This window comes from Sus scrofa, chromosome 13 (genome assembly GCF_000003025.6).
Source record: "Sus scrofa isolate TJ Tabasco breed Duroc chromosome 13, Sscrofa11.1, whole genome shotgun sequence".
NCBI classification, from domain to species: Eukaryota; Metazoa; Chordata; class Mammalia; order Artiodactyla; family Suidae; genus Sus; species Sus scrofa.
Window position 1 is genome coordinate 35,791,039 of NC_010455.5, and position 27,241 is coordinate 35,818,279.

Sequence of the window (27,241 nt, forward strand, 5' to 3'; positions counted from 1 at the left end):
GAACACTTCATAAAATACGTTTTTCAGAAAACAGATGGAAACAAAAAGTCTGTAACTTTCAGCATGTAGCCTGCCTGGAGTCTTATCATTTGGGGAAATGTCTTTGGTAGTCATGGAAACTAACTCTTCAAGGAAAGAACAGCTCTTCTATCCTCAGACAAGGAGATATGGAAAAAGGAAAGTGTATTTCATTCTAAGATAGTTTATTTCTGTGAATTACTTCCTAGACTTGTGCAAGACTCTAGCTGGCTTAGTTTTTTCATAGTTTTTTTGTTTTTTTTTTTTGTTTTTTTTTTTTGCTTATGACAATGATGGGTGCAGTTTTAGGTGATAGAAAAGTTACATGGGCATTTTTGGTCAAGACTTCTACACAGCGTCCACAATCCATATCTTTGATAGGGTCATCATTAATATAAGACCTAAACCTGTAAAGCTGTCTATTAAATTCAGCCAGTTCTTATTGAGCAACTACTAATGGCTAGGATTTGTGATAAGGATCTAATATAAAAAGATAAGACAGACACAGACCCTCCATCACATAGTTTACAGTCTGGTGTATAAAAGAGAATATTAAATAACAAACTGCAGGGCAAATTGGATGAATGTTTTTAGAGGCTGACCCAGCTGAGGGGGTTGGTTTCTGGTAGAGCAGTGAGTTGAGCCTCTCTTAGGGAACAGCTCACAGTGGCCTGCAGCTGAAAGAGGTGCCTGTACCTTGGAGAACATGGGGGGACTTCAGGATGGCTGGAGCACAGGGTTCAAGCCAGGGAGTGTTCAGAAAGGACCGGGAGAGAGAAAAGACGGAACAGATCATGCATTTGTTCCCTCTGTCCCTACTTCCCCTTCCTCTTGAACAGCATAAGCACCCCCAGGTACTCTGTCCCTGAGGGTTCGTGTGTTCATGCCACCCCGCTGCTGTTTGCAGCAGGTAACTCACCCTAGGCATTAAAAGCTAGGAAGCACCCACTCTGAAAATGGTTTATCTTCCCAAAATACAAAAGCTCTTTTCTAGATAAAGCATCTTCACAGATGTTTATGACAGTAAAAGCAAGAACAGGAAAAGGGGAGGATTTCTTTGAGAACATCTCTTAATATTCCCAACTTTCACAAAGTAGAAAAAATAGCAGGCACAGGATTCCTTTATGCAAAGATTCCCCATGTGGTTTCTTGCTGGAATGAGCTCCCAAAGAAGAATCATAATGTAGCTGGATGAGAGGAAGTGTGATTGTTAAACATTTTTCTTGACATGCTTCTTTGTGCACAAGGATCCCCCATTTCCTCTTGTCCATTTTGCCAGCTGGTGGTTCTCCTCCATTTCTTGGTGGCCAGTGCCTATCTGATGTCGATGACTGCTGTCACCAGAGCAATCTTGCCCTCCATGGGTGTTACGTACAAGGAGCACATCTTACTGATGAGGTGCTGCAATCTGAAACCCTCCGCCCCATTCTAGCCTCTTTATTTCATGCTGACAGAACACGTATGGCTAGTCCTGCCTTCTTGTGGTGGAGGGAAAACTGGAACAAAGTCAATGATTTTGATGAACTTTGAACTAAACCACTGCCAATAATTTTTTTTAAAAGTGTGTTTGAAGCATCACACATTATTGTTGATTTTTTTTTTTTTTTTTTTGTCTTTTTGCCATTTTTAGGACTGCTCCCGTGGCATATGGAGGTTCCCAGGCTAGGGGTCGAATCGGAGCTGTAGTCGCTGGCCTACGCCAGAGCCACAGCAACGCGGGATCCGAGCCGCGTCTGCGACCTACATCACAGCTCACAGCAACGCCGGATTGTTAACCCACTGAGCAAGGGCAGGGATCAAACCCGCAACCTCATGGTTCCTAGTCGGATTCGCTAACCACTGCGCCACGACGGGAACTCCTTGTTGATTTTTTTAAAAACAAAATACAGTTTCTTCAAACAAAAAATGAACCTGTATATGCTTTCTAAAAAAAATTAAATTTAAACAAAGGTATTTTTTGAACCAAACTACTCTTTCTGTTTTATTTTCTTTATGTCTATGTAGGGGAAGTAACTTAAGTCTAAAGAAGACTGGCCTCTGTTGATAAAAATCAGTGTGTTACTAGTTCACTTCTCCCTACACTTCACCTTTTTGTAAATGCTGCTTTCTAGGGGGTTGTTTTTGATGTATTTCTGAGTCGCCTGTTCTATAGAAACCCGAGTCCTAGTGACACCATTGGCCTGGCTCACTGGAGGTTTTTATGCTTGTTTTCTCTGTATGTGTGAATTTCAAAGCATTTAGCTTGTCTAAATTTTATTTGTGTGGGTTTGGTTAAAACAAATAGTATTATAACCCAAGATGAAACTCTATCTCTAAATCAACGTGATTGCCAGTGGCCCATTTATTTTATGGGGCATTTGAGAAATAACAAATTCTGGAGCAGACTATGTGTCATCCTTCTGTGCTTGTGGCAGTTGTGTTTGACCTGCGCTGCAGTTGCCATGCGATGACTTGCTCCAGGCTAAGTGCTCTCTGTCCAGCAGAGTTGACCCAGCCAGGGCTCCCCAAGCTTGGCATGTAGGGCCTGTAAATCCTGGGCAATGTCAGGGTTTGGGGAGCTCTCTGCAGAGCTGGCAGGAGGGTGGGGGGCATGTGCCCAGCTCCTGGGGGTGCTCTGCAGGAGCTTTGGAGAGGAGGCTGGGGGGTCCCAGGCAGGGAGTCTTCCTGGAGCGGTGCTCCCTGAGGAGTGAGGCTCAGCACTTGGGGAAATGAGCAGAAAGGGTGTTGTTACCTTTCTCTAAGCCTGTGTTGGGCTCTGGAAGAAAACAAGGGTAAATGGTGCTTTCTGTCCTGCTGCCCTGCCCCAGTTCCTGGTCCTGATCTGTAAACGTCCAGCATCTCCTGATCCAGGAGGCAGAGGGATTGGGAATCCCGTGGAAAGATCCCTGGGTCCAGAGCCTGGTTCAGAGCCTGATTGTCCTGTTTACCTGGCATGTGACATGGGACCAGTAATGTCACCTTGTTGGACTTCACTTTTGGCCTTTGTGGGATGGGGCTGAAGATCCTGGTCCTGCCTGTCCCTCGCAGAGGTAGAGGTACCTTTGGGCAGTGAATGTAAAGACACCCTGAGGACTCTGAGGACACTCTGCCACTGCAGAAGAGGTTCTCTCTGTACTGCTGAGAAGAAGGCTGTGACCTAATGGGCTGTCCTGTGGGAAACCACATCAGCCCCTGGCCATGCAGGTGCAGACCACCTGGAGCTGGTGTGGTGCCTGGCTGGAACCCAGGGCAGCATGATCAAGGGTGGGGGACTGCTGGAGGTAACAGGGGCTCAGTGCACCTGTCAAAGAGCTTCTGCTTGTCCTCTTTGTCTCTTGCCATCTGAAGGTCTTTGCCAGAACCTGTGTGAGTACCATGGGGTAGGAGTATGGGGGGTTGGGTGTCAGGGGTCAGGGGTACTGCCCTGTTGCTCTGCAGTCAGAACTCCTCCTCCCATTTCTTCCAAACATTCTCAACCCCTCTGGTTCTTGACTGCCAGGCCTAAGATAGGGTATCAGGCAGGCTAGGGGTGGAGACTGATGGTATCCATGGGCTCAGAAGCCCTCGTTTCAGGCTTGTGGACCATCACAGGAACCATGGACTCTGTCCTGGTGCATTCTGACTTCTTAAGGAGCAGGGCTTGTTCTAGTGAGTGTGGTGTGTTTTTCTGTACCTAGTCTCCTGCATGCCTGCTTGAAGTGGGGTGCTCCATTGGGGAGACAGATACATGGAAAGAAAATCATAAGAAATGAACAGCATTGTCCATTCCTGCAAGGAGCCTATAGTCTACCTGGTAAGCAGAAATGAATGTGAAACAACATTAAATTTGCATTTGATCAGTTTGGTTACAGTTTCCAAACACTTCCACAAATTTTTTTATGTGAAAGTAATTTCAATCATACAGAAAAGTTGCAAGAATAAGAGTAGCTTAGTGAGCAATCCATATATCCTTTACTCCAATTCATTTATTATTAACAATCTGTTAATATATTATCTTTTTGCTTTTTAATTTATCTACAGGGTGTGTGGACTGATTATTCTTGATATTTAAAAATTCCTGACTGTTTTTAGTTATTTGGGGGCTGAAATTACCCCAGATGTGGCCAGTGAAAGGTGCTTCCACCATAGTTTTTTTTTTTTTTTTTTTTTGGTTGGTTGGTGTTTTTAAGTTTTTTTTTTTTGTTTGTTTGTTTCTTTTACAGCATTTTCTTACTTTCCTAGTTCTGTATTTAGCCTTCTTGGACCCTGGAGTCAGCCATTTATCCAAAAACTACCGGTCCTTTTAATGGGAAGTGGTATTAGAGACGGATCTGGGTGCCAGGTATGCACATATCTATGGGAGATGGTGGTGCCTCTGTTTCCAGGTCTTGGCAACCGAGCTGGGAGGTGTGTGCATTTACACACACATACCTACCTGTATGCATGTAGTCATAGGCAGACAGCTTCAGAAAGCATGAGTTCACATCAGTATCCTGGCTGCAGTCCATCCCCAGGGAGTTCTTCCTCGTCATTCTGCTTTCACCCCCGCCTTCCATAGGGAGAACCTCGACTCCCAACAGCATCGATTTATTAACTCATTCGTGAAATCCTGCAACACTTCTAAAATAGTTGCAGGATGGTTTCATCCATATCACTGCAAAAACCTGAACTGACTGACAAGAGTTAAGCGTATTTGTCTGTGGTTCCACCTTCTCACTAGCCCTGCGCTGACTGAGAGGATGCAGTCAGATGTTCATCTTTCCTTGAATTAGTTTTGTTTTGTTTTGTTTTTCCTTCAAGGTGGTTATGATATTCATTTGAAGTACAATCAGATACATTTGTTTCAGTTCACTTCCACTGTAGAGCTATTTTCCCTTCATCCTGTCTGTTGATTTAATTAAAATGTAACATATAAGACATTAACATGAGTCTAAAAGTCAAAATTATACAAAAAAGGTATACTTAGTGTCACTCCTACTTTATCCCCTCTGCTCCCTTTTCCCCCACTTAGTTTGTGCTTTATCCTTTAGATACATCCTACAATAATATTCATGTTTCCCTACTTCCTCTTCTTTTGTATCCAGAGAGTAGCACAATATATGTGCTTTTTTGCACAAGCACTTTGTAAAGCCTCTTTTGTTTTTTTCTTCTGATCTGGACCAAGTAGGCTTCTGTCACTGTGAGCTGTCAGATTTCTAGTCACTTGTGAAAGTCTGATGTTTTCGACCAATAGCTTTATTACATTAACTTTTATAATACTATTATTTAATCCCTTTAGTAGTAGGCTTCTAGAATGACAAATTCTTACGCAAAATGGAAAAGCTATTTTTTTTTCCATTGTCCAACTGAGGTTGATAAAGACTCTGTGGTCTCAGGTGAGATTTTCTGGAGTGCAAGATTTGTTGTGACAGGGATGAGTTATTTTCCACTCAGCAGATAGCACTTCAGGATTGATAGGGCAATTGCTGGCTTATCGAGGTCACTCTGAGCCCTAGGATCCCGTGTGTCCTTTTGTGCTTCCCTCAGTTCTGCTGGCGTCATGCGGCTTAGAGCCCATTCAGAGTGATTTGCAATTTTTCTCCTTTTGGTACTTGAGAAATCTCCTCCATCTGCCTTGTATTATTCCAAGATTCAATAACTAAATGTTATACATTTGAACATCACATTGGTGCTGTGCTTTGTGATTTTTCACAATACCGTCTTGTATGTCTCACTGAATCCCTATGAGACAGGAAAACAGGTAGCACGTCTGTTTTGCGGGCAAAGAAACTGAAGCTCAGAAAAGGAAAGTGACAGAGAGGGGAGTAGAATCCAGGTCTTAGGACTTAGAGCCCAGTGTGGTCTGAGAGGACCTGTGGGACGGCTCAGTTTGTCACACAGAGGCCACCTCCCTGCCGCTTTCTCCTCCACCCTGCCTCAGAGCGACAGGAGCTTATGCCTTGTAAATCTCAATTCTGTCCAAATCAGTAAATATTACATGCCTGCTAAGTATTAGGCCATTTAGAACTGTTAAAAATCAGTTCGGAGCATTTATACAAATAGTTTTGTTATATGAACAATTACCATAGTGATTACTATTTAAAATAAATGGGCTCCAAGCCAGGACTTGGCTGTGTTTTATTATTCTCAGAAATTTTAGACATAACAATGGATTTTATCTCTGCATACTTAGCTGCGGCCAGACAATCAAGAATGGGCAACCATGAGGCAGCTTGTTAGAGAGGGGGTTTTGTGTATTTCTAATGTAAAAAAAAAGTTATGAAATATGATATTAAAGCAAAATCCATGTGAAACTTAACGGTAACTGTTTTGCTATCTTAGTAATTATTTTTTCAAGAACTCAGATTGGATATGTAGAAATATAAGAATACTCTTATTCTCAAAATAAGACTACTCTTTCTATATGTAACCATGTGAATTGAGTACCCAAAGTTCAGGATCAAAACATGCCAAAAGATTTGTACTGGGATACTTGTGGTAAACAGAAAAATTGAAGGGCCACAGATTTGGCCTTTCCAAATGTATTTAAGAAAACAGATTCCATGATGCATTTTCATGTTAACACCTGATACTCCAGGGCCTCTACTTGTTCAAAGATGAGATTCTGCTTTGGGTGTGACATTTTCAAAGTTCAGTCATTTGCTGAACTGCCCCAGACTGAGTAAGCATGGCTGGTTCCTCAGGAAGCCAAGGCTGAGAAGCCCTGTATCACTCTTGGAGTGGTTCACAGACGTGGCAAGATGCTGCCTTCCCAGGCCTTTATTTTTTGAGGTGGGAAGGTGTTCTCTGCAGGAGGAGAGGACCTAGGCAGGGTGTGTAGAAAGCACCTCTGGGCCCTGAGCAGCTTCAGCTCACCCCCTGGGGACCCCTGGAGTCCAGCCCAGGCTGGCCCAGGCCCTGCTCCCTCCTCATTTCATGGAGGGTGAAGGTGGGGCGGACCAGCCCTAACAGAGCCAAGGCCAGCTCCCCATGCACCCAAAAAGAGGGTGATTTAGGGGTGGCGAGGGTGGTACCTTGGCAAGAATTCCAGGTTTCTTATTTGAAGTACCTGTGTCACTGCGTGTTGGAGTATCTGTTCAGACCCTTGAACAGAGTAGAGAGAGGGCCGGGAGAGAGAGAGGAGAGCCTGGCTGTTCAGGTAAGCAGATCGCCTCCCCTTCATCGTCTGGGTTGGCTTAATGAGGTCCCTGAAAGGGAGACATGCTGGCTTTGGATCCACAAGGAAGGCAGATGGAGCATCCGTCAGAATCTAGGGGTCTGTGTGCAGAAGCTGCCCTGCCTGTAATCTCCTCTGCTTTCTTAGCAGCTTTTTAATCATACTTACTAAATATGTAACACGCGTAACTTGGCTCCTCTAACACTTGGCGGTTGGAAATGCAGGTGGTTTCTCACACATGAAAATTGGGTAATCACTCACCTGACTTGCCGACTTGCCTGAGCACATGTCGGGTCCCGTATGTGCACAGAGGTAGAGGCTTGCAGACGAGAAAGGTAAACACCGAGCCATTGGAAACATTCATGCATCTGCCAGAGCCTTTCTAGGGCAGGTGTTGCCATAAATGGGCAACAGATCACACTGCCTTTTCACCTCCCATAGGCAGGACTTTGGGGAAAAGATCATGGCAAGAAGCGAGGGTTATGAAAGGTACTAGTGCTTTGCCAGTGGTCTGTTTCCTCTCTGGGGAGAAGGAACAGGGTGTGAGCTGGGTCTGCTCAGACCCAGTCCACTGCTCTGGTCGGAACCTGCAGGTGGTGGGGAGTCGGCTCTCCGGGCTCCGGGTTTGGACAAAGGGGTCAGTGCACAGTAGGAACATTTTACTTAAGAGTATGAAAGAAGCCCTCTTTGACCAGAGCTCAAAGTGTGGGTCCTTTGTCTCCGAAGCGTGTTGCTACCTCTGGCGGGGGGGGGGGCACCTCTGAGCCCAGGCTCTGGTCAGGGGTTGAGGCCTGCTGTGGCAGCACATAGTATTGGGGCCAGGGCTCCTTGGAAGCACAGAGCTCCGGAAGAGAGCTCATTTTCTGAGAGACAGTGCATGTGCATTGGTGTGGTCTTGCTTGGGAAGGCACTGTCCTGTGTCCTGTTCATGTGTGTGGCCCCTGTTGCTGTGCTCGTGTGGCTGTACTGGGTGCTGTGTGTCCTGCCGCAGGACTGTTGTGCGGCCGGGCAGATGGCTTGTGGTGGGGTCCCCAGGGATGTCCTGACATGTGCCTTTTCTCTTGGCCTCCCTCAGAGAATTTTCCAAGGAAAGAGAGAAGGCTAAAGCACGGGGAGACTTCCAGAAGCTCCGGGAGAAGCAGCAACTGGAAGAGGATCTAAAGGGCTACTTGGATTGGATCACCCAAGCAGAAGACATTGATCCTGAGAATGAAGAAGAAGGAGGAGAGGAAAGCAAACGGAATAGTAGGTGGCGCCCCTTCTGTTCCGTGTGCCCTTCAGATGCCTGCCCGCCCTGCGGGTGTCCCTCCCCTCTGACCCGCTCTGAGAGCCAGTCCTCCTCCCAGCCATCTGGTTCCTCTGCCTGCACATCAGAGAGAACAGTGCATTGACACCGATCCTGGATGTCCGCTGGGATGTGGGTTTTAGATGCATTTCTCCTTTATGGTCGGGGATCGTCAGCCAGACATGCGTTTTGCTCCAGGGATTAAGTCCCTTCTGTGCAGACATGGGCACAGCAAGATGCATATTCACCTTGCACCAGAGGAGACAAAGCTGTGGTTCCTTTGCTTAAGAGTGCACAGTGTTGTTGGAAGGGAACTAGAGAGGCAGGACCCCATCCATCTTTCTGCTACTTGGAGTGCCTTGCCCTGCACTAGCCATGGCACACCAAATGTTTAGCCTGTTGGGGACCAGGAAGACACCAGATCACCATTCAGGGCAGTGTTAGGGGACATGTGAGTCAGTGGGGCTGCTCCAGAGCCCAGCTAGTAGCTGCTACCCCACACTGGGACACCGGGCCCCGTAGAGTCCTTCTTCAGCAGGAACACTCAAGCTTGGACCACCCCAGGGATTAATTACTGTTGCCCACCAACGCACCTCTTTTACTATATGCTTTTGATGCTCTTACTCTTCCTGAGGCCATCAGCACCTCGGGTAAAAGTGGAAGTCGAGGTTCAGCAGTGGAGTTGACTAAGATCATTGTGCTGGGTTTCAAATCTAGACCAGCTGATAGGAAAGACTGAGGGCGCTTGTCCACTGAGCGGTCTGGGAAACCTAATGGGCCCCACCCATGGGAGAGGGCTGAGAAGGCTTTCTGGGCAGAGGCCCTCAGATGTCATGTAATCAGCCTTCACTCAGCAGGCTGGGTGCAGGATGCTGGGGGGACCCCTGAGACAGGGAGGATGTGGTTTGCCCCTTCTGGGGAGAGCCAGCTTGGGTACAGATGCATGCAGCACCAGGAGACAGTGGTGCAGGTCACGGGAGGAGCCAGGCAGTGTTCCCAGGGCTGAGGGCTGGCTACTGGGGTCTCAGAGAGAGCTGTGGGGCCTTGGAGGGCCTTGAAGGGTGGATGGATCTGAGATATGTCAGGAGAAACATCCTGAGTCAAGGCAGTAGTGTGAGGAGGATGGAGAGGTAGGCAGCGAAGGCTCCGGGAGGACACAATGGGCTGGTCTTTGGCTGGAGCCCAGAGCAGGTGAGGGTCACAGTGGAAGGAAGTAAGGAGGGTGGCGAATGGAAGCCGAGGCTGAGACCCATGGTGGAGGGGATTCTTGACCAGATGGCCCTCATGTTTCTCTGAGTCTGTGCTTCCGTGGAGAGTGTTCCTCTCATCAGGGCTGCACACTTGACTCAGTCCTGGGTGCTGATGGGAGGGAGGGGCATTGCTTGCAGGTCACCTCCCACCTGTCCCTGGCCTCCACACCCTGCTTTCCAGGCTGCCTCGAGGAGACTGGGGGTCACCCCCTGAGAGTGAGGAAACCCAGAAGTCTATAGTCTAGGCTGTCGAATGTGAGTTGAGAGCCTCCAAGTGGACGTCCATTTGAGTTCCTCACCCCACAACATGTCCTCTCTGTGATGAGCTGTAAGGATTGTCTGCAGGTCTTTGGCACAGGGGACCTTGAGCTGGAATCCTGTGGCCTTCACAGAACTTCCGCCCCTGCAGCATGGCCAGCAACAAGCCTATAGCTCGGGGTTGCCTACCCTGCTCTTGTCCTCTTGCTTCCCAAGCTGGAGGCTTGACACTGACCCACAGAGCCCCCTGCCCCGAGATCCTAGGGCCAGTATGTCACCTGTTATGTGTGAAGTATCAAAGTCTTGTCCCTTTTTCCAAGCAGCGCACCTTGCTTTGCCAGCATAGTTGTGTCCTTTGGGGGTTGAGAGGGCCCTCTTGCGGGTGGATGTCCTTCTGTCTCCTTATTGCTCCACCTCTAGAAACAGGCAGGGGTCTCCCTTAGTTGTGGCAGCCTCACTTGTGTTGGTGGTTTTTATGGCCTGTGATCTGAGGAGTAGGGATTTTTGTTGGACTTGAGCTGGGGGTCCTGAGGGTCCACTCTTGGGTCTTAGCCCATCTCCTGTGTCCTGACACTGCCTGCAAGGAACGTCGATGTGTGAGGGCAAAATCAGTGCCTCTGGGGTTCCCATTGTGGCTCATTGAGTTAAGGACCTGATGTTGTCTCTTTGCGAATGTGGATTTGATCCCTGGCCTTGCTCAATGGGTTAAGGATCTGGCACTGCTGCTGAGCCATGACTGAGCTCAATCCAGTGTTACCATGACTGTGGTGTAGGCCAGCAGCTGCTGCAGCTCCGATTCCACCTCCAGCCCAGGAACTTGCATGCTGCAGGTGCGGCTGTAAAGAAAGGAAAAAAATCAGTGCCTCTGCCTTTGGAGACCTTCCATTGGAGAGAGGTGGGGAAGCGGTGCCTGAGTGGGAGGCAGAGCAGAGATGCTGGCACTTCGACCAAGGGAGCCCAGCAGAGTGCAGGGCTGTGGGGGGTGCAGGAATGCCCCATGGCAGAGACTGTGTACCCCTTTATTTTGAGGGACGAGCAGCCTTTGGCTGTGGAAGATTAGGGAGGCATGCTTTTCAGGCTGCGGAAATGGTGTAAATGAGGTACAAAGGTTACATACATTCAAAACCCTTAAGTGCATCACTTAGTAATGTCATCAAGGAAGGAAATAAATCCCCCTTAAAAGCTGGAGAGCTTCAGAATTCATGGTATACCTGGGGCTCCCAATGCCATAAAGCTGTGGTCCTCCTCACCAGCTAGCAGTGGCCGACTTGCACATGCCAGGTCTGATCTCTGTCACTTGCTGGCAGGCAGTGACGTGTGGGCATCGCCAGGGCTGGTGCCCTCCCTGGGTACGTAAGACCCATGCTACACCTTATACCGGCCCCGCCCTACGGTCTTTCAGGGGCAGGGGGGAAGGGGTGGGGCGCTCCCTGGGGCTCCTGGGTCCACGCTGCCTGGAGATGGCGACGATCCTTCTCAGTTGGGTCCTAGGTGCATTGAGACAGTTTCCTCCCAAACATGGAGGAATTAAGTGTGAGAGGAAGCCTCCCTGATGGAAGGCCTCAGCCTGGACAAAGGGGAATACTGCAGCCAGTAACAACCACAGTTGCCATAGGCCCACAGAGGGCACGGGCTGGGCTAGAGGCTTGTGGATGAGCTTCTTTGGAGTTGGCTGCAATTGAGTTTGGGGACTTGGAATTTGGACTGGAGTGTTAGGCTCATTACCCATCTCTGAGCCCCAGTTTCCTTGCCTGCAGGAAGGAGAGAAATATATTTGCCCACAGGGATGTCATGAGGAGTAAATATTTGATAACTAGCGAGACTGATCACAGCTGTCAGAGTACTTGGTGCCACTGTGGTCATCAAGTTCCAGGAAAATTTGACGTAAGCAGAATTCTGTTTGGTGATTCTATCAGACCTCTACCCAGTCTCAGGGTGAGGACCCCTTCTGGGGCCATGTCCCTCTACTTTCCTGTTCCAGAACTATAAGGTTCTCAAGTGTTGATAGAAAACAAACCTTTCGACTCAGTCACTTTTGAGATACGCGTAACATGGCTTTCTGGCCTTTGAAGTCCATTTTTCGTTTGTTGATACTTCCCGTCAGAGAGCAGATGTCAAATCAAGCACTCAGAGATGGCACTCACCTTATCTTTTCTCTCTGATCTGCTAAATGTTACTGTCTGCATCTCTGGTACCCAACTCTGACTGTACATGGCAGTCACCTGGGCAATGAGACTGCATCCTGGCACCATGCCCCACCCCCGCACTGATACATCTGACCGTGGTGGGACTCAGGCCTGGCTCCCTGGAGTTTCCAGTATGAAACCAGGTTTGGGAACCCCTGAATGCCAGCACACTGAACAACCCACTTGAAAGAAGACAAAAGGAGAAGCAGTTGGACTCCTACCTTGAGGGCTGTCTGGTAGCTACGATGACAGGTAGCTCTTGCTTTGTGCATCCATGGACCATTTACAATGTCGGTTCCTTAAATTTGCTGTGAGAAAGCTGGTGTTACACACTTAATTGAATGGACAAGGTTCCCTTGGAAGTTAGTTCCTGAGCGTTTGGTAAATTTTCAAGGATAATTTATTTAACTTTTTGCTGAGCTTCAAGTTTCTTAAGAAACTCTGCCAAATCTCAAAGTGATTTTTGAGACGTATGCAGCTGCTTCTGAGTTAACAATGGAGTTTTGCTAGGGCCATTAAAATCTGAAAGCCTAAAATTCTATTTTAAACTCTTCTCATTGTCAGTGATTACTCTTTTATTTAAAAAAATAGCATTAAAAATAATGAAATCCTTTTAAAGGAAGCTCATTCTAAAATTCTGGCCAGAAAAGCAAAGCATTTGACTCTGGGAACTATGAATGATCAATAAGAATCCCTGTTAGTGGGGATATCTGATGCCTAAACAGAGGGAGGGGACAGCTGGAACCCAAAGTCTGACATGAGGACAGCCTCTGTCTTCTCATTATCAGATCAGCAGTCCTAGAGGCAGTGAGCCCTGTCCCTGTCCGCCTCCCACTGGGACTCTGCGCCCCCCCCGCCCCCACCGCAAGGCTCAGTATACACAGTTGTCACAGCTGTCACTTCCCTTCTCCATGTGCCACATTGATGCCTTTTAGTGCAGTGTTTCGTTTGGGGTAGGCAGAAACCCAGAGATGGCATAGCTGTTGGCCAGCACAAAGAATGGAAATTGGTTGGTCCTATTTTAAAAGGTTGTTCCTTCAAATTTCGATTTATAAAACTGCTCCCATCATGATTAAACCACCTCAGGGTACAAGTTCAAAATGGAAAACGTTCAATTAAATGCTGTCAAGCAAACAGCGCAGTTAGAGCTGCATATGGTAAACATGAATCCAGGACAACTACCCTCTCTTGAGAGGGCGTAGTGCTGGAGTTACAGGAGGCACCCTCTCCCCTGGGTGATACTGGGAGCTGTCGTTTGCCCTGGGTGGGCCTCACAAGAGCCGGTGAGAGATGGACTTGGGGGTGGTTGCCCCACCATGATGAGGAGAAGCAGGAATTCCAGTCAGGTTTGTGGAGTCCTGAGTCAGGGTTGTGTTTTTATTGTATTTTATTTATTTCTTATTTTAGTTCCTTCTGGGCCTGGGCTCAAACCCAAGCCACAGCGGTGACAATGGTGGATCCTTAACTCACTGAGCCACCAGGGAACTCCAGTGTTTGTTTTTAATGTGTTTTCATTACATAAGTAATATTTGCCTGCTATAAGGAATGCATATAATATCAAAGTATTTAATGTAAGAACATTCTCTCATCCTTCTCCTTAGAGGGAACCAGGCTTGGCATTTGGGGGCCTATTCTTTCTGGCTTCATCTGTGCTGATAGGCACCCCCTCCTTAAACTGCCCAGCACAGATGGTCCTGAAACTTGTCTTTTTCACTGGATCATGTGCCATAGACGACTTTCTGTGTTTTTTCAACAATGTCCTGGGTATTTTCAATCAATGGCCAACTTAAAGCTGCTGTAGTGGACTCTGTAGTCTATAGAGCATGCGGACTCTATAGCAGTTGTCAGAGTTGCAGTTTAATGCATTTTTGTGTGGTTGTCCTGTTGCTGTCTTTCTCTGCCATGGGACTGTGAGCTCCATGGGGGCAGGAATAGGATCTGTTTCTGTTTTCAGGGGGTGGCTGGTACCTAGCATGCTCTTTATTCCATGTACAGGGGCCCAGTAATCCCTTGTTGAGGGAAGGAACACCAAATAACGTTGCATGTTTATCAAGAGCTTCCTGTGTGTCCGACACTGTTCTAAGGGTTCTAGGTACATGAGTGTGTATTCCTCACATGACCCTGAGGCAAGAACTTGGCAGAGGAGGAAAACAAAGCACAGAGAGATTAAGTAGCCTCTCAATGCCGCGTGCCTGTGAAGGGGCAAAGCTGGGAATGCAACCCAGCTTTTGCCTCTGTCTGTATGTTCCTACCACAAACCCCCCAAATGCAGCACCTGTGTGTCTACCTGTGTTTGTGGTCCTGTGGGAGTGATTATCGAATGATGGCTGGAAAGGGCTGGACTGGGTCCAAGAGGAGGAGTTTGGCAAAGTTTTAGAAAAGTGAGAGTTGTACCAAGTGGCCCCAGTTCCCAGGCCCCCCAACTGTGCACATGTGCCCTTTGCCCACCTGGCATTCCTCCTGCTGCCCCCACACTGCCCGGGCGGGGCATGTGGCCTCTACTCCAAATATTAGCCAGCCTGGAGTGGACATCATATCACAGAGCTAGAAGGAGCTGGAGACCCTACAATCATTTCTTGTGACCCAGTGGCCATAGGGAAGTTGTCCTGGTTGACCACCTCGCCAGTGCTTGTATCACCGTATTTAAGGTTCACCTCTCATGACAACCCTCTAAAGAGGAGCTCAGATGGTTATTAACATCTTATAAATGAAGAAACTAAGGCTCAACACCTTTGGGTAACCTGTCATCCAACCAGGAAGTGGCAGGGCTGGGACTGGACCTGGTCTGTCCTAATCCAGAGCCTGCCACTTTAACCCTGAGGGTCCAGCCGGTAGCGGTGCTAGGTGGGACACCTGCTGAAGCGTCCTCTCCCTCCTGCCCCTCCTAGAGGGGAAGCCAAACCTTGAAACCTTTGTCTAGAGTGGGTTAGTTGGTTTATTTGTAAAAACAAGCATTGTGTAGACTAGCTACAGAGAGTGCACGTCTCCTCTCCTGGCCAGATCCTGAACTGTAGATGTCGCCATGGTGGGAGGAGGACAGTTTGGGGGCTTGCGTAGTAGAGCCTGGGATGCGGCCACCTCTCGCATCTGCAGGCCTGTTTGCATTGCTCTTGCTGCCCTCTACCGAAGCATGATGAAATTGCCTGTGTTCCACCCGAAGGGGTCACAGTGGCCGACTTGCTCAAAGAGGATAAGAAGAAAAGGAGGTTTTGCTGCTTTCGCCAACGCAGGGCTAAAGATCACGGTAAACGGCTGAGATTGAACTTGCCTTTGGGAGACTCTTCTCCCCAGCCCCCTGACGCCTCTTCCTTACACATGGGCATGGTGTAAGGTGCATGTGCTGTGTGTTGTGTCTGTTAGATGCCTTTGTGTTCATTTGATTTCTCTGAGACTTGGTCGTGTTATTTTCCCCTTGTCTTTTCCCCAAATGTGTGTCTTAGTCAAGACACTGTGAGTTTTTGTTTTTTTTTTTTCTTTTTTGACCTGTACCTTTGAAAGAAGCAGCTGAACCAACTCTGAAAAGTTCTTTAGTTCAGCCTGAAGATTCTTAGGCTGGAAGACAGACTTTTTTAAACACTTTCCCCCAAGTGATGCTTTTTAACCTAAACTGTTTGGAAATTCCAGTGTTATTTGATTGATTTTTCTTTTCCAGGTTGCATGTTTCAAAAGGCCTCTGGGTTTTCCAGTCTCTGGCTGGTTTGCCTGGGACCAGGCTAAAGCTCATAGTGCTCATTTCAAGAATGAAGTTAAAAATAGATTTCCAGGAGGCTAGAATTGGGGGCACGCATCTTTACAAGTGGGAATGGGGGAAGGGTTTCTGTGACAAACAGTTACGTTTCAGTCTGTGCTCTAAGATAGTGCTTTACTATAGCTTAGCCTCAGGACCATCCCCAATGGTCAGTTATGCAAACAACTGGTGTTCTGGCCAAGCCACCCATGTGGTCCCCCAGCAGCGCAGAGTATTGCCTGTGCAGACCTGGTTATTGCCACTGACGCTGGCTCTGGCAGAGAGGTCTGTGTGAGAAGATTCCGGCTCGGGTGCAAAGCCAGCTGCTGGAGAAACAGGGGGGACATGTTGCCCTGTTTTCTCAGGAGTGCTCTCAGCCATTCGTGGGAATGCTGAGGACAGAGGTGATGGGAACTGAACTTGAGTGAGGCCTGGATGGGCTGAATGAAGGTTGAATCAGAGTCCTCCTCTCATCAGAAGGCCTGAAAACAGAAAGGGGCAGAGAGCGTCCGATATGAGCTCATTGTCACCCTGAGAGCATACGGGGGTCCCAGAGGAGGAACTTGCCTGAGGGTGGAGCAATTCTGGGGGCAGAGACAGAGCTGCCTGAGCAGCTTAAGTGCTTGCAGGTATTTGTGAAGAAGAGGCTGGACTTGATGCAGCTCCCAAAAGCCTCTTTAGGGAAAATGGGCTTTGGCTAAGGAAGAAATACTGTGAAATATGTTTTCAGAGATGGACTTAGCCCTTCAGCTCTGGGTGGGTCACTGTGAGCACATGAGGGGCTCCTGTCCCAGGGGAGCAGAGGATCCCCCACCCTGCTTGGCATGTAGGTGCCCATCCTCCTCAGTGGGGGCTTGGACCTTGTGGCTTTTCAAGGAGTCTTAAGGCTTCAGGCCATCCTTGAGATCTGCAGGAAGAGGAAGCAGCCTAACATTTTCAGAAAGCTTTCTATATTTTTTTGTGGGGGAAGGTCTTTAATGACTGAGATACCCAGGGACCCTAAAGAAGCCTCCTGCCATTTGATGCTAGTGGGGTGGGGGCCCTTGTGGGGGTGCTGTGCTCCCCATGTCCCTGGTCATACGGAAATCCTTATTGTCAGGGCATGATTCCTTTAGACACAGAGACCTTGGTCTGGCCTTGACCCACATTCTCCAGCAAGAGTCTGGCTTCTTTACAGCAATGAAAGTCTGTTACCCTGTGATGGCTGAGCGTGTCACCACTCGCAAGCACAGGCAGATTCCTCCAGGGGATATCATGGCACTGTTCATGCTTGTCATGAAAATAAGACAAAAACACAAGATCTTGGCTTCGGAGCTCCTGTCCCTAGGAAGGTAGCCATGAACCTGCCACTGCTCAGTTATCTAACCCCCCCCCCCCCCCGCCTTGGAAAGGAAAGAGTGAGCAGCTTTAGGCTGCTGGGGCCTGGAGGGAAGTGTGGAAAGAGACCCCTAAGTGTGCAAGAAGGCCTGTCCTGTGGAGAACAGTGGAGTGAGGGTCCTGGAGGCCCAGGACCTGGTGTGACCTCCAGGAGGAGGCTGGGGAGCTCCAGGCTCACATGGTGCTGGTCCTGGGGCTCCCAGGGTGGGCAGAGGTCTTTTGGGGGCTGCTCCACTCCCAGGAGTGCTCTGTCTGGAGCTGACTTGGTCCCAGTTCTTAAGGACAGATGGCTGGCCTCCCAGCTACCCTCCTGAGTGGTGAGCTGTGGCTTCACAGCGCTGTTCACGCCCTGTTCTCCTTGCCAAGCTGGGGGGAAATTAAGGGGAAACCCCCTGGGTGCTGGTAGTAAAACAAGACAGCCTGTGGGTGTTTCCTCTTCATGGTAGTTCTATTAGGTTAGAGGTAAATACATCTTAGAGATGAAATTGCCCAACAGCTCCTGTGTAGCTTCGAAGACAAAGTCCAGGGAAGAAAGAGGACTTGTCCCGCATCACCAAAGACAGAGACCACGCTTGTCTGACATCTGCCTAGAGTCTGTAAACACTGACAGAAGTTAGTCTGAGATCTTGGCTGTGCATGTTTATGGGGAACCTAATTTGGTGGCTGCCTATTCGGACACCCACACAGACTCATGCGCCGCGTGTGCGCGTGTGCCCATGCACGTATGCTTGCGTGTATTTGTGTGTTAATTTCCCTCTGGATCCAGGCAGATATGGTTGAGAAGTTGTCCTTCAGAGTGAGGGCTGCTAGAGGAATGTTGACACGTTGGCGAACTTGCTGTCAGGCTCGTCTGGGAAGCGGCATTTCCTGTTGATTGGGGGCAGCTTTACCCATGATGGCATCTGGGCCCTAAAAGATCCTAAAGAGAAATGGTATGAGTGGCGGCTGCCCCTCTCATGTACAGTCCAGGGTTAGCTGGGCAGCTGTCTGGCTGGCGTCAATCCCTTGTTGCCAGTAGCATTTGGAGGGCCCTGCTCGTTGTGCCCACGCTCGAAGCCTGACAGTCTGCCCTGGAGCTCTCCCCCAGAGATCCCAGTGCCTGGAATCGATTGCAAAGCATAGGCCCTGAGCTTCCTCAGATTTTCAGCGGGCAGATTGCAAAGCAGGTCACCATCTCAGCACAGGCGACAGGCTTGTCCTAATGCCTGGTTTCAGCCAGAGTCATTGAAAATCATTTTAAAATTTATATCTACAAAAATGAAAACATCCTCAACAAAGCTCTAAAGTTTCCTGAAATGTGTAAGAGACAAGGACTTGTAGCTTCCCTGTGTGCGGGTGGCCCTGGCTCCTTCTGCAGGAGGGGCTGGTGCCTGTAGGTCTGAGGGGGTCTCTGTGCTTTGTCTGTGGTTAGGCCCAGCTGCCTGTCAGTAGTTAGTGCTTAATCCCTGCTGAAGGGGACAGAGTGGTCATCTTGAGTGGGGCAGGCGTGATGCTCTGGTAGCCAGTTAGGGAGAAGGGCTTGTGTTCTGATCATTCATCCATGGGTTTACTTACTTGGGTTTTTATAATTCTTTCTGTTTGCATTTTTATGAAGTTCCCGTAGGTTCTGTGACGCCTGAATTTTTTCACTCCCCCCATTTTCTGGGATGATCCCCTGAAAGTGGTCTGGCTTTACTCCAGGCCTCTAGGGGTTAATAAAGGCCCTTAGCACAGCATACCAAGGCTGGCGACTAAGAGTCTTGCTCGGTTTTTGGAAATTTTTGATTTGTGGCGTTTTAAGTATATACCAGTGCACATATGAACATACACCAAAACAAAAACATACCCCAGTATATTTAAGGATGAACCAGAACCCTGGGGGCTGTGTGGTCCCTTGGCGGGGATGCAGGAGAGCTTTCCCCATACAGTGTGAGCTGCATGTCCTGAGGCAAGTGGGTCAGTTCTCTCATCTGTGAAATCAGCATTCATTCATGTCCTCTCAGAAGCCCCTTCTTGTTGTAACAGTCTGTGATGCTCCCGTCTTGATTTGTTAAAACGGGAATGAGATCCTATTGGGGCCAAGTGAAGTGAGACACATGTCCATTTGTGAACATTACAAAAATGAATGCCCGGTGCAAGTGAAGGGTGAAATGTTTAAATGTACAAGCAAGCTCCTTGGTTATGCCCACTGGGTCCGATGTCTTCTGTTCTGGGAAAGGAATCACTGGCCTGTGGCAGGAGGGAGACGCTGGAGCAGATGGGAAGGCTGCCAGTGCCCCGGCCAGAGCCTGGCTCCTCGGCTGGGTGCAGGGACTGAATCAAGGTCCATTTCCGGAAGCACATGAGGTCACCATGTAGACCTCCAGAGTAGTCACTGTCCTCTTGCTCCGCCTGCCCCTTCCTCTCCTCCTGAGCTCCACAGGCACGACCCTGGAACAGATTTCGTTATTAGGGGCCTGTGGCTCTGTAGGTGTCAAATAATTATGGCAGAGAAGTGGCTCTCCATACACCAGGCTACATTAGACAGAAATAACCCAGTTAAAGACAGAAAAGATACAAACCAGAGGTGGTGGCCAAGGCTGATTCAGAAGCATGGAGGCAGTTCACCCTTGAATCCTCTTTGCCGTGGTGGAAGTCAGCAGGGCAGGGTGACACTGGATCTGGACCATCCAGGGAGCATGGCTTGGCTTCCAGGAAGCTCCAGGGAGGATTTTTCAAGACGGCAGCTTCATTCATGAGCCTCACTGACTGCCCAACACCATGCACCTGCTCTGTCTCTCATCTCATGTACTTCTGTCAATAGCCCATGAGGTGTAGTACTCCTCGTTTTCAGATGAGAAAAGTGAAGCCTTGGAGAAGTTTGGTCACTCATGTGAGGTTAAACTTAGTTGTGACCAACCTAAGAGCCTGCTTGTAGTCACTCTCCCACCCCACCTGAAGGGTGGAGCCCACCTGGAGAGCAGGAGGACTTCTGTTCATCACTGCAACCCTGACACGGTGCCCTGCCATCAGCCTTTCTCCCTTTCAGCCTGGGAGTTCGGCTTTATTTCTTACCTCCCACCCCCACCCTCCATCTAGGCAGCAGCTTGTACATCTCATTCACTATTAGTTGGCAAGGAGCCAGAAATGCAGAATGAGGCCCCCCTCAGCTGCCCTCCTGCTTTCCCATAGGCAGGATATAATTTATCTGTTTAGATCAGATCATTTGAAAACAGACTTTAGGAAGGAAGTGCAGCAACTCTATTGACCTCATCATGGGACATGGCCCCAAGAGAGTAAAAAGCCACAAAGATTTAGCCTGTTCAGAAGAAGTTTGTTCTTTTTTTGGGGGGGGTAGGGGTGGGCTGCAGGTGCGGCACATGGACGTTCTCAGGCTAGGAGTTGAGTCAGAGATACAGCTGCTGGCCATAGCCACAGCCACGCCAGATCCAAGCTGCCATCTGCAACCTACACCACAGCTTGAGACAATGCCAGATGCTTAAACCCCCTGAGTGAGGCCAGAGATCAAACCCGCATCCTCATGGATACTAGTCGGGTTCATTTCCACTGAGTCACAATGGAAACTCCAGAATTTTGTTCTTTTGGAAATAAGGATTAATATCATTACACCATGATTAATTTTAGAACCATGAAGGTTTAAGCTGGATGGGAGAAACCCTTGAGAGTATGGAGTTAGTGTCCCTACTTTACAGACAGTACAGACAGAACAACAAAGCCTGGAGAGACTTGAGGCTCTGCCCAGGGTAGAGCTGGGGCAGAACTGAGGTCTGAGGACCCTCCCTACCTACCCTCCCCACACCCCAGCCCCACCATCATGCTGATCTCAACTTAGTGGTGGTGAAAACCACTAAGGAAAATGTTCTACAGAGATGATTCTTGGTCATATTTGTAAGGGTCTCCCATAATGAGTTTCTTTGTCCCGTTTCTCAAGAGAAGGGTGACCCTGGAATTCCCCTCGTGGTGCAGTGGTTAATGAATCCGATTAGGAGCCATGAGGTTGTGGGTTCAATCCCTGGCCTTGCTCAGTGGGCTAAGGATCTGACGTTGCCGTGAGCTGTGGTGTAGGTCGCAGGTGTGGCTTGGATCCCGTGTTGCTGTGGCTCCGGTGTATGCTGGTGGCTACAGCTCTGATTAGACCCCTAAGCTGGGAACCTCCATATGCCACGGGAACGGCCCAAGAAATGGCAAAAAGTTAAAAAAACAAAAAATGAGAAGGGTGACCCTGTGGGAGGAACCTATAACAATGAATTTGGCTGACTTTACAATTCTTTAGTCTTTCTGCTAACGTCAGAGCATGGAACAGTGATGGAGAAGCAAATTGCATGAGTAGCTTCCTGTGTGTGTGTATCTCTTCATGGAGCTTTTTTTTTTCCTCGACTTTCTTTTTTTTGTTATTGTGTATATATACTTTTAGGGCTGCACTGATGGCATATGGGGTCAAATTGGAGCTGCCCCTGCTGGCCTATGCCAAAGCCACAGCAATGCCAGATCCAAGCTGCATCTGCGACCTACACTGTAGCTCACGGCAACACCAGATCCTTGACCCACTGAATGAGGTCAGGGATCAAACCTGCGTCCTCATGGATACTAGTCAGATTCATTTCCGCTGAGCCACGACGGGAACTCCTCTTCATGGAGCTTTTTGTTGAAGGTTTTCCTGTGGTGGATTGTGGGGTGTGTTTTTTTTGTTTTTTTGGTTTTTTTTGTGGGGGCGGGGGCGGTGGGTGAGTGTTTTTGTCTCTGTTTTCTTTCCGTGGAGTAGTGAAATCAAAGTTTGAAGTTGGGTTTCTCGTGACTTAACTAAGGAAGGAAAGGGTTATCCCATGGGAATACCAGTAGTATGTTATGGGTCTATAATTCTGCTCAGTTTGCAGTCACTTTTGAAAGCTTTGCCTAAAGGTGCCTGGAGATGGCTACTGAGACCACATATACCCCTCTCCCCGGCCGGGCAGGCTCAGTCCCCTGGCTGCTCACAGAAGGGAAGGGATCATCTTTGGTGCCTCAGAAAAGATGTTTCTCGCCTATCTAGGCCCTTCAGATCAGGTCTGTGTCCATCCTGTCATTCACATGCTTTGTCCTGAGCAGGGCCCGCAGACGTGCAGCTGCGCAGACAGAGCTTGCGGGCCTGCGCCTTTGCTACGTGTGCCTGGGCGGGCCTCAGACTGCTCCCCAAGCACACCAGGCACCGCTGCCAGGTTTTACAGCTCAGACCAAGGCATCCTTCCTAAAAGGAGCCATATGGGCAGAGCCCATGTGAGGAAGGGTCTTCCTGTTGATACCATTAGGTATAGAGAAATCATAAAGTCACTGCAGTTCAAAATGATGCGTCAGGAAAAGAAGTTGAGGTGATTGTCCCATGGTTCAACTTTCAATGACCTCTTCTAACCCCAGAGCAGAATTACTCGTTCTTTACTAGCTTGCTCAGCCCCCTGGCTCTTGTAGATTCAAGTCCACTGAAGCCTGCCTCTCCCACTGGTCCTCCAGGGCAGGGGCAGAGTCTGGTCCCTCTCTGTGTCCTGCACCTCCTTTGCCACCTGGTTTCTGGCATGTGTTCATGATATTTCTAGGGTTCCATCAAGTGAAGGAGAAAAAACACCTCTGTGCCAGATGGTGGTTCTGGGTGGGTCCCTGGGCCTCCTGACCCTAGCAGGTGCTTTTCATGTTTCTTCCACTTCTGCTCAGGATCCTGCTGTGCGGGAGGGAGACCTGCCCAGAGACCCTGGAAGTACAGGGACCACAGTCAGCTTTGCCCTCTGGTCTCTGGTTGGAAGGAAACCTTCTCCCCCAAAGACTGTGTGCTTGCTGCTCCAGCGCTGGCGTCTTTGGTCAGCACCTCCTGTAGGTTGGCTTCACAAGTGGTGCAGAAGAAGTGCAGATAAATGAATGAAAAATGAGTCAAATTCTTAAATTTTTAAAAAGATTTTGTGCTTGTACCTTCTTGTGCTCCTCCCTCTATAAGACCTCCTCTCCCTCAGTTATTTAAAATAAGAATTGATCAGATACTAGGTTTGTTCACAGATTTTTCAGAGTATGCCTATGGGATAAGAAAAGCCATAGCTGTCACTGGGATGTTTTGATGGCCTCTCAGTGCAAACCCGGAAATCAGAAAAACAAGCTGGCGCCAGGCACAGCTGCTGGATTCAGTTTGAGCCCCAGGCTTCTTGGAAAGTTGGATGCACAGGATTTCGGCCTGTCAGGGGTCTTGGCAGGTGTCTTTGGCAGATCACAGATGCAAAGGCTCCCCGCTGCTGTGGAGGCACCTGGCTTCTTGGTGCTTCCTTTTGTGGGTCAAATCCCTGAGGACCCTTCATAGCTATCCTTAGCCTCTTGCCAGGTTCCCAGAGGGGTGGCCTGGAGGCAGAGCTCACGTCTGTCCCTCCTGTGGGCATGCAGTGCACCAGAGTCTAAAGCATTTCTTCTCCCCGCAGCCAGCATGCCCACCAGTGAGACGGAGTCCGTGAACACGGAGAATGTGAGCGGGGAAGGCGAGAACCAAGGCTGCTGTGGGAGCCTCTGGTGAGTGTGGGGACCCTGCCCTCCTGGCTCCTCCCAGCTTCTTAGAGAAGCAGATAAGAGGAAGACACCCAAGTTTCAGTGGAGCCCTGGAGCCATGGCCTCAGGTGCAAGAGGGACGGGCGGGCTCCCAGGACCCCTGGGTCCTCCTCTCAGCCCAGGCCCCCTGCATCTCACCTGCCTCTTCTTCTAAAGCCATCTGTCCTGCTGAGGTGGAGCGTGCCTCAGGCTGAGCTAGGTAACCCTGCAATTCCCCTGTGTCCACTAGGTGCTGGTGGAGAAGAAGAGGCGCTGCCAAGGCCGGGCCCTCAGGGTGTCGGCGGTGGGGGTAAAAAGCCCAGTTCTCCTCCGAGTCTGGTGCTGGCATCAGTGCTTTGAAGAAGGGCTTGTATGGCAGAGTTGCTGATAGAATGTGCTATGTATTTAAGTTCCTTTCACTCACGGGGTCCCCCGACCTCATGCATAGTGGCTGGATAGCTAATGAGGCCCTGCCTCCTCCGCTCACGTGCCCCTTCTCTGCACCACCCTCTGCTAACTGTGGAGGATGCCTCACGTTAACCCTCGTTGGCTTTCTTCTAGAGGAGCTGGCCTGCAGCAGCCGGTGCACCAGCAGCGTGCAACGTGCAGAGTACCGCCTGCTTTGGGGGAGCCCCATGCACTTCTGTTTTGTGTGCTTTCTGCTAGTACCCTTTAGGTCCTGTGTCTGTCAAGTACAGGTGTCATTTTTAGGAGGATCCGATCTCTTTGGCAGAGGTCCATAAAAATGATGAATCTGGAGCAGAAAACTCAAGAGTTTACGAAGTGGACTTGTCTCTTTTCTCTTGCTCTGCCCTCCTACAGTAGCATGAAGTAGGCAGGGAATGAGTTTGTCTTGCCTTTTTACAGAGGAGCACACTGAGGCTCCCAAAGGTATGCTGCTGGCTCAAGCTCATGCAGTGAGTGAGTTGCAGAGCTTGGACTCCAAGCCTCAGCCTCCTTTGGCTGTAGTGGGAGCACGTGCTGCTGTTGAGATCAGAGGCTGAGCTGTGGGCAAGAGAGGCTCTGCTGACTTCATTTTGAGGAATTTGGGGTGGGGGAGAAGAACCCCTGACATCAGTGCCTGTGCCAGGGCCGCTCAGGGTGTCTGGCTAAGAGTCCTCTCTTGCCTGGCCTCCTGCTCCGCTCTCACCCAGCTGCCTGCTGTGGGAGCCCTGGTGCTGGGTCCAGGCTTCCGTGCATGGCTTTTATGATACCTTTGCTCAGGTTTCTGGGGTCGGGGAGCATATGCACAAGGCTTCCTAACAGAATTAATATTCTTTTATCTTTCAGTCAGGCCATCTCGAAATCCAAGCTCAGGTCAGTATCTTCTGTTTTTTCTTAAGCCTATATGTGGGTTTAACATCATAACTTCTGGATTTTACGTACAGCTGCTCTAGACTTGATGTTCACTCTTTGGTCTCTAACATCACATAGAAGATCAATCTGCCCAGGAAATGGGAGAACAGTGTTGTAGGTGCCAGTGATCTACCCCCCAAAACCAACAGAGCAAGAAGATGCAGCAATGAACAATCCACCCTTCATACCCCCTCCCAGAGTCGTTTCTCTAAGAGAGAGATACTTCTGTCATTTTTCTGCTTTAAACTTTTCCATGGAAGGAAGATCAAGAAGTCTTCTGAGTTGCTCCTAATGTTCTTTTTCTTGCTCTGGGTGCAGGATACATACTCTGTTGGTAAAAAACCATATACCAATTATTTGTTACTTTTCCATATAAATATTACTTTTTTTTTTTTTTTTTTTTTTTTTTCTATTTCTTGGTCCGCTCCCATGGCATATGGAGGTTCCCAGGCTAGGGGTCGAATCGAAGCTGTAGCCGCCGGCCTACACCAGTGCCACAGCAATGCGGGATCTGAGCTGCATCTGCAACCTACATCACGGCTCACGGCTAAATATTACTTTTTAATTATAAAGTTTTTACCACTGTACACCAAAATCAACTTGAAATGGACATAGAACGAAACATAAAACTTGGGACTATAAAAATGCCAGAGGAAAACATAGTAGAAAAACTTGGTGACCTTGGTTAGGCAAAAGTTTCTTGGATGTGACACCCAAAGCACTGGCTGTAAAAGGAAAAACTGATAAATTGGATTTCATTGAAATTAAAACTACTGCTCTTTGAAAGAAAAAGATCGGCTGCAGACTGGAAGAGAAAATATTTGCAAAACATAATCAATAAAGGACTAGTACCTATTATATATAAAGAATAGTGTCAGTAATAAGGAAACAACCCAACAGAAAAATAAACCATAGATTTTTAATGAACATGTAGCCAAAGAAGGGGTACAGATAGCAAATAAGCACACTGGTCATTAGGGAAATGCAAATTAAAATCAAAAAGAGGTTCCACAACACCAATGGAATGCATCAAAATTTAAAAATCTGTCAATCCCACATTTGACAAGGATGCAAGTCACTGAAATTATTAAACAGTGCCACATGTCAAATGACACAGACATTTTAAAAGCAAATTGGCAGTTTCTTATGAAGTCAAACGTATTTAAAATATGATTCAGCAATCCCACTTCTTTTTTTTTTTCTTTTTTCTTTTTTTACCTTTTCTAGGGCCACACCCATGGCATATGGAGGTTCCCAGGCTAGGGATCGAATCAGAGCTGTAGCTGTCAAGCCTACGCCAGAGCCACAGCAACGCAGGATCTGAGCCATGTCTGCAACCTACACCACAGCTCACGGCAACGCCGGATCCTTAACCCACTGAGCAAGGCCAGGGATTGAACCCACAACCTCATGGTTCTTAGTCAGATTCGTTAACCACTGAGCCACGACGGGAACTCCCAGCAATCCCACTTCTAAGGTATTTATATAAGAGAAATGAAGACAGATGCCTACATAAAAACTTTTTACATGATTGTATACATAAACATTACATACATATAATTTATAAATATAGAGCATAGGTTTATTCATAATTGCCAGAAGCTGTAAATAACTCACATGGCCATCACATGGAGAATGGATTAACAAATTGCAGTTCATCCATATGATTGACTAAAACTCAGTAGTAAGAAAGAAAAAATTACTGAGAGATCAGCAACACAAATGAAGCACAAATGTATTTCACTTCACTTCCTTATTCCTAAGTGAAGGAAGCCAGTCTCAAAAAGCTATATATTGAATGATTCACTTTATAGGATATTCTGGATGGGGCAAAATAATAGAGAAAGAAAGCAGATCAGGGAGTTCCCATCGTGCAACAGTGAAAATGAATCCGACTAGGAACCATGAGTTTTCGGGTTCGATCCCTGGCCTGTTCAGTGGGTTAAGGATCTGGCGTTGCCAGGAGCTGTGGTGTAGGTCAAAGACTTGGCTCGGATCTGGCATTGCTGTGGCTGTGGTGTAGGCTGGCAGCTACAGCTCTGATTTAGATCCCTAGCTTGGGAACCTCCATATGCCGTGAGTGCAGCCCTTAAAAAGGACAAAATCTTTAAAAAAAAAAAGAAAGAAAGAAAGCAGACCAGTTAGTCATCAGGGCTTGGA

The 27,241-nt window shown here is 48.4% G+C and overlaps 1 protein-coding gene across 14 annotated transcripts in view; it reads left to right on the forward strand.

Moving 5' to 3' along the window:
- The window catches only part of CACNA1D (calcium voltage-gated channel subunit alpha1 D), a 342,950-nt gene that overhangs the window by 222,505 nt on the left and 93,204 nt on the right, over positions 1–27,241 (forward strand). For 10 of the 14 annotated variants that reach the window (XM_013981776.2, XM_013981775.2, XM_013981780.2 and 7 more), the window contains exons 9-12: positions 8,208–8,377; positions 23,623–23,710; positions 23,976–24,035; positions 25,016–25,042. In XM_013981776.2, the coding sequence (XP_013837230.1) occupies positions 8,208–8,377; positions 23,623–23,710; positions 23,976–24,035; positions 25,016–25,042 (345 nt within the window). The remainder of the gene's footprint in view (positions 1–8,207; positions 8,378–23,622; positions 23,711–23,975; positions 24,036–25,015; positions 25,043–27,241) is intronic. The other 4 variants (XM_021068969.1, XM_013981781.2, XM_003132261.5 and 1 more) reach the window with 1 other exon arrangement.